General features: G+C 39.6%; 1 protein-coding gene across 5 annotated transcripts in view; it reads left to right on the forward strand.

Annotated features, from left to right (window-relative positions):
- The window catches only part of sema6a (sema domain, transmembrane domain (TM), and cytoplasmic domain, (semaphorin) 6A), a 114,155-nt gene that overhangs the window by 44,324 nt on the left and 62,331 nt on the right, over window positions 1-7,500 (forward strand). For 4 of the 5 annotated variants that reach the window (XM_008335977.3, XM_025053020.1, XM_025053018.1 and 1 more), the window contains exons 2-3: window positions 2,147-2,320; window positions 3,365-3,482. In XM_008335977.3, coding sequence (XP_008334199.1) covers window positions 2,221-2,320; window positions 3,365-3,482 — 218 coding nt within the window. In that variant the 5' untranslated portion in view covers window positions 2,147-2,220. The remainder of the gene's footprint in view (window positions 1-2,146; window positions 2,321-3,364; window positions 3,483-7,500) is intronic. The other variant, XM_025053017.1, reaches the window with a different exon arrangement.

The raw sequence follows: 7,500 nt of genomic DNA on the forward strand, positions 1-7,500 counted from the left end.
TGTTACTTACATGTGGCAGCTGGTAATGATAGGATCACAGAAAGGTTTAGAGGTATCACTTAAACCAGTTTGTGCTCAATTTATTTTGCGTATCACAGGAGTCAATGTGAGATGGTTTGGCTAATGAGTTTTAGCATCCTGTTGAAAGTCACTAATGCAGATTAAAAATCTGCACAGCTTTCATTTCATTTCTGATTTTGAGCACATGCAAGATGAATGACTTAGGCACGATCCATAAAGTCTGTAGATTATTACTCCACATACTGCATATATGTTATGTTTTATTAAGTCATTAAGTCTTCAATCAGGTCAGTGTTTTTATTCCAGTTCCCACTTTCTGTTAAAAAAAAAAAACACTGTGTATCTATCACTCAGTAACCCCCGTGCCCGATGCCACTTCCTGCTCATCAGTCACTCAATAACCAGAGGACTTCCGGGGGTCAAGAATCTGGACGAAAACGCATCACTGCAGAGCTCTGCTCTGTGGAGAAAAAGTTTGTATTTACAGTTTGGACCACGCAGTGCAAGTGCAACTCAGTCAACCTTTGCAGTATAATGAAGGTGAGGGTGGGTGGGAGGGATCTTTTTTTTTTTTTTTTTTTAGTGATTTGTCTTTTTTAAAAGTCACACAGTTGGGTGGAAGAGGAATAGGCCAGAGGAGTAAGGGAGGGAGGAGCGAAACTGAGCAGCTTGTGAGATCAAGGTCGTATCCAGGCTTTAGTATTGGTATTCTCCTCAGTGTTAAAGTAATTCTCCTAGTGAATAGTGTTTTCATTCCTCTCCTGAATGAGATTCACGGGAGCATGGAGAGTGAGAGGGACAGAGAAAGACATGACAAAGAAGGGAGAAAGTAATTCCCTTCTCCCTCTCTCTCTCTCTCCCTCTCGTTTTCCCTCTTCTCCTCCTTGTTTGTTCCACCTCGGACGTAGAACAAGGAATAAAAATACGGCGTGAGATAAACAACTTTAATCAGACGGCAGAAAATGAAAAAGACCTTTGAATCAACTCTCTACCCCTGAAGCCGGCTCTTCGATATCTTCCCAGCAACATCTCACCACTTAGGCTTTCAGCATGTGGTAAAACAAGAAGGTGTTTTATGTAAATGAAATGCTTTATTCCTGATTAGATTACAGGCGCAGTAATTGTCTGTGGTGATTTATGAGTGTAATTTGTTGCCATAACCTGCTCGAGAGAAGCTCAGTTGCCATGGTTGGTTTGATGAAAACATTAGCCCAACACGATTCAGGGCGTTTACTATTAAACCCACTTTCGAGGGTAAACATTACATTAGAGAATTAGCCTGCTGGAGATCGCTGTGTGCTGCCTGGAACTCAAGGTGAAGAAACGGCAGAATTTGTTTTATTCCATTTTCCTTTTAATCTCGCAGCTCGTTGTTGATACAACCACTTGTTAGACAACTACAGTGTGATTGGACGTAAATTAATTTGGACTAATTTGGTTAATAAAGAAAGTTTTAAATTTTATGCTTGTGCAGAAGGTTAGACCAGGGAGTAAAATTGTAATAAACCTTTTTTTAGTAGAGAAAGTTTTGTTATGTGTTTTATTAACAAGATTCCTGGTTTTTACAGACCTTGTAACAGACTTTTGTCCTCAGAGTCTAATATATTTGTTAAATCTCAACCAGGTTCCAAGCAGCACAGTGTAATTACAAAAGACAATTAAACACTGTTTCAGACACAGATAGTAGTTGTTTTCATTGAATATTTAAAAGTGAACCAATGTTCGTTCTAGAAGGTGGCATCAACAACATTCCTTCTATTTAGAAGGAATGACATTGACAATGACATTTAGACATTGATAGAAAAAATCTTCTCTGCCTGACATTGATCTATGACACATATAACCAAACTAATCGAATTAAAAATGCATATGAATGTTATTCTGACAGCCTGTGCACGTGGGATATTTTTAACCAACATTCGTCCTTTACTTCTCCACTAGTTTTGTCACTTGTCACTTTGTTCAGCGCTTCTTTGTTTCACACCATCTACACAGTAACACGGCTGATTACAGCCGGTGCAGTCAGCTGTGGACAGATGGGTTTGACAAATTCTCTTTTTTTTTCCTCTGTCTCTGTTTCCCTCTCTCCCGTCCCCTCCCTTGTCTTCCACATCTGTCTTTTCAGTACAGGCTGACAGAAACCTGTAGCAGAGGAACAGCAGCAGCAGCAGCAGTGGCAGCAGCAGAGTTGTTGCAACAATGAGGTCAGAGGCCTTGTTGTTTTACTTCACGCTACTGCAAATAGCTGGGGCGGGCTTCCCCGAAGACAGCGAGCCTATTAGCATCTCACACAGCAACTGTAAGTACCAGGTGTTCATTTCTTTCTTTCTTTCTTTTTTCTTTCTTTCTTTCTTTCTTTCTTTCTTTCTTTCTTTCTTTCTTTCTTTCTTTCTTTCTTTCTTTCTTTCTTTCTTTCTTTCTTTCTTTCTTTCTTTCTTTCTTTCTTTCTTTCTTTCTTTCTTTCTTTCTTTCTTTCTTTCTTTCTTTCTTTCTTTCTTTCTTTCTTTCTTTCTTTCTTTCTTTCTTTCTTTCTTCCTTTTTTTTCTAAAGTTCCCCAATCATGCATTTTTTTTTTGTGCCCTGTCCGTCCGTACTCCGACTCCGCCAGTCTTCTTCTCTCAGCATCACTGCCACTTGTTCTGTCCATTTACTCGTCAACATCCCTCTCAGCCCTTGCGTCCTCTCCTTACACCCTCTCCTCCTTCACCTAATGCCCCGTGAAGACAATGAGTCTGAATTGTTTCCAGAGCACCAGCCGTCTCCACACTTAAATCTGGGCAACTTAAAGCTGTGTTTGAAACACAGTCCAGCTCCCATTAAAGGATAATCTGCTGTTTTTCCTGTTGTTAATTGTGTTGCTGTGTCGACAGTGGTTACAGGCTGAACCAGTCCTCTCTATTCTCATCTCCTCAGGCTGCACCAACGAATCATTGAGCCAGGAGAGTTAAACAGAAGCTCTCCTGCCACTCTCCTGTGTTCTCGCTCATTTATCGAACAGTTATTAAAAACAACATCACAACAACTGTTTAGGGCACATTTGTCAAACTCAAATAATAACCAATTGCAGAAACACGTATTAGTCTGTTATGGAGTAGTCTCTGTAGTAGTCATCTATACCAGTGGTCCCTGACCTTTTTTGTTCCAAGGACTGGTCAGCCAGTACCATCTGTTACTATAGACTAGTACCGAGGTGCTGAGCTTCGAAGGATCATTACATTTCTTAAAATGAAACATCCCTGATCTATACAGTCTTCCAGTTACTAACTAGACTGAGTAAACTTGACCTGAGCTATTGAATTAATAACATGGCAGTGTTTTAATCACATTTTTGTATTCTTTGCAGATACAAAGCAGTATCCAGCATTTGTTGGCCACAAACCTGGCAGGAACAACACACAGCGACACAAACTGGACATTCAGCTCATCATGATCATGAACAAGACGTTATACATTGCTGCCAGGTGAGTGACGATACCGGACGTCTTTAGCCTTTTTTCCCCCTCATTTTACATCAGGCAGTTGAAAAACCGTCAAACCCAGTGAGTGTGCTTTCAGCAGCTCCTCTCTTATAACTGCAGCTCACACTGATGTTTCCAGCTATGAGGGAGTCTCATCAGGTGTTGCTGCCAGTTGGGGATTGTTAACATGTGATCTTTTTCCACTCGATAATGGCTCAGGGCTGCGTGCTCCGCAGCGGGCGTTCCATCGAACTGACCCATGGAGTCCTGCTGTGCTGCTGGAGATTCAGCACGGACTCATTTACAGAGAAATCCTTTTCTTTTCACTGCTGAAAACATTTTTGCTTCAAGCAATGATTCTGAAGACTGAGAAAGTGCCCTTCCTACAAGAAGTAAAAAAAACTCCAAACTTTTTAATATAAAGAAATACAGGAGAGTAAACTATGGGATGTACCTTTTACCCATACACGATGGTTACACCATTATAGAATATGACAGGACATGAAACAGACTCTTTAGTCCAGGGGTTGGGAACCTTTTCAGCAAGAGAGAGCCGAAAAAGTCACATATTTTAAAATGTATTTCTGTGAGAGCCATACAATTTTTTTTACTCCGAATACAACTGAATGTATGGATTTTTAAACCAGACCAATAATTTTAGAGTATAATAAGTTTCTGAAGTATTTAAAAAGGTATTAAAGTTATTTTAATTTTAATTATGTTTTTATACTATCCATACATAAAATACTTATTATCATTAATGTGACTTCTGGTGCTGCATGGTTTTGATGCAATTGCGATGGCAAAAAAAAAAAAAAAATGTATGGATTAAAAAGTGTAACAGTTATAAATATATGGTTCCACGATGTTTAATAAACATCATGTAAGAAAAACCTTACGGTGATTAAATGCAACACCCCTGCTGATTAGAGTCGTGAATCCCGGGAAGCAACAGTAACTGTACTGTTATTTACTTTATATTTTCAGCGTCAGACCTGTGTGTATGTTGCTCCAAAATGGACTGACTTTGTCTTTTGACTTTTTCACTTTTTATGCTAGAAATAAAAGATGATGTCCCAAGCTGATGATTTTACCGCAATTGTTTAACACAACACAAAGAGAGTAGGCTGCCGCGGAAAATACATGAGTTTTTTAAAGACTATTTTAACACTGTGATTTCTGTAATGTGTTACTTGAATATCAGCAAAATTATTTATTACTTATTGCGTAAAAAAGTACCAGCTAAGATTTATTTGAGAGCCAGATGCAGCTATCAAAAGAGCCACATCTGGCTCGCGAGCCATAGGTTTCCAACCCCTGGTTTTGTCCATTGGTCTGTGATTCTCGATTTGCCCTATCTCAGTCTTTCCAGGTCTAAGTGTAAGCCAACCAAAACCGAAAAAACAAGCCAAATTAAATCAGTAACATATGTTGTTATGATGTTGTTTGTAACATAATATAACCAACAAAACCATCTTACTGACTGTAACAGTTTCTAACCACAGACACTGTGGAGACTGCAGAGTGTATTGAATTCACTTAATGAAGTAAAACCTCGACTAACTATTCACCATCCCCCCCTAATTGAGTGGCGGGTCTTAATTGGATACTGTTGAAAGCCACAATAACGGTCTTTCTTTATTTGTCTCCTGAGCTTGTCAGGACACATGGCTGGAGGAGGTTCCTGCTTTTAGGAACATATCTGTGGTCATTAGGACAAGGTGTGCGCAGAGTGAGGAAGGAAACACACTCAAATAGGAGACGTGTGTGTGTGTGTGCGCATGTTAATGTTGTTGTGTGTGTGTGTGTTTTTGGTCTGCCTGTTTCCCACCTGCTCCACATGAGGTGACAGAGACCTGATGGAACTAAAACACACAGGGTTTTATTTTGGGGCGTTGTGTGTGAGTGTGTGTTAAGGAGAGCTGGTGCGCTCCATTCTGTGTGCCCAACAGTTGTCACGGGGATTTAAAGGTGATTAGTTCAGTGTGGTATGTGAGGGTATGCGTGCGTGTGTGTGTGTGTGTAGATGGTGAACATGTGTTGTTCTGCCTTTGGGCCTTACTGCTGCTGCTGCTGCTGCTGCTGCTGCTCATAGTTGTGACTGCTATGAATTATACATTTGTTTGTGTGTGTCTGTGTGTGTGTGTGAGCACTTACACCTGGTGCATCAGACCCACTTGCATATCTTACAGGAATTGCGACACAGGGCTGGACCCCGTGACCCCGGCATAACTGGCATGGCTCCGATTAGAGGCAGCTGGATGATGGGGATTGATCCTGACACAGAGAGGAATGTTAAAGTCAATATCACCGACTCAAAACGACGGCCCGAGCTCCCCAGATCCGGTGGCACTAACAGGATCTCGATAATGACATGTAACAGTTGAACGACAAACAGTTTAAGCCAAACAGTGGAGCCAGTCACCACTTCAGAAATCAATGCGAAAGCGAGGCAACTCATACTGGCTTTTATGAAAGTTGTCCAGTCAAATAAAGTGTTTATTCTCAGGCCAGCATCATGCAGCTCTGCCATCAAGGTTTCAGAGCAGTGAGCCTCAGCTCCGGGTGTGCAGCTGTCTGCAGATGGTCAGTGTGAATGGAGTGTGAAGCCCAACACTGTTTCAGGCTGTTTTCAAACGGCCCCTCAGTGCATTCACTCTCCCTGGCTCCATTTTGACCAAGGCACCATAAAATCACAATGTTTTTGAATTTGTGAGATGCGGGCGAACATAGTAACTGGTGACATGATAAATAGACAAAAGACTTTGAATCCACAGAGGGCCTTTTGGCAAACAAATAAGTGAGCAACAGATGCGGATAATTGATCATTCAGTCAAAGTTTTGAACTGTGAATGAAATGTGTTGATTTGGGAGAAATCGACTGCTGCTGCTTGGAGTCGGCTCATCCATTATGTGAGCTGCAAATTCATAACCGGCCTACGTTAGTGAGGTCAAGTGTTATTTTTCCATTGTGCACAAAAATGGCAGAAGTCTGTGAACATTGACTGTTGATTATGTATTCAGACCATGTCTACTTTAGTTTCCTAATGTTGAGAAGCTTATTCCTGGACTCACTTTTCATGAGGACTGTCAATGCAGTCTGATAAAACAACAGACTGAAACTGGGTCACGTCCAACAGATGTCACCTATTTTGTTCAAACCTCCCTTTAAACCGTTGTGCCAACAGGTAAAAGTTATCATCCGTTTTACAATTAAATAGTGGAGCTTATCAAGACACATTAATTTTCCTTTAGGTACAATTTTGTACCTAATTTGTACCTAATCTTTTTATCAATAAATTAAAAAGAATCAACCTTGTTCGTTCAGCAACATATAAAAATCCAGTGTAAAATGACTTGTTTATTATGTTTTTACAATATACACATTTGATTTCATTTGTAGTATCTCATATGACATGTTTAATCTATTGTCACAAAGATGTAAACAGCAAGAATATTAATTTAGTCTAATAAGATTTATTGAAATAAAGGTTGAATTAAGTGTTATCTGATTCCTATTAGCAGTGAAAAAAATCCTACATTTTACTGTAAAATATTAATAATAATGTGGATATATATTGGCAGACTATTGTATCACATCGGTACTAAAGGCACAGTGCTGCCAGAACAGAATGTTAAAGATTTAAGTTAGAGAAATGACTTTTAATGCAAATTAATGACATTTTTTGTAACAGAGTTAGAAAAAAAAAAAAAAAGGGGAAAATACATGCCTAATCCTGGTAAAACAACAGAGCAGTGAAAGCTATTTTTACTGAACTACATAATTTAGAAGCAAGAAAATGTTATAGTTTTTTTTTTTAAAAAAAAAGAAAAGAAAATGTAACGATATTAGCCAAAACGCTGTGACATTATCAGATCATTTGAAGGAAATAGCACAGAGAGCCATTGTGTGTGTTTTCTTTCCATATGGACGTGCATATGTGTGTGAATGTGTTACATTATATCATGCAAGTGAGCATGCCATGGGTCTCTCCACATGCAGAGCATAGTGGCCATTCCT

The sequence above is a fragment of the Cynoglossus semilaevis genome, chromosome Z (assembly GCF_000523025.1).
Source record: "Cynoglossus semilaevis isolate Cse_v1.0 chromosome Z, Cse_v1.0, whole genome shotgun sequence".
NCBI classification, from domain to species: Eukaryota; Metazoa; Chordata; class Actinopteri; order Pleuronectiformes; family Cynoglossidae; genus Cynoglossus; species Cynoglossus semilaevis.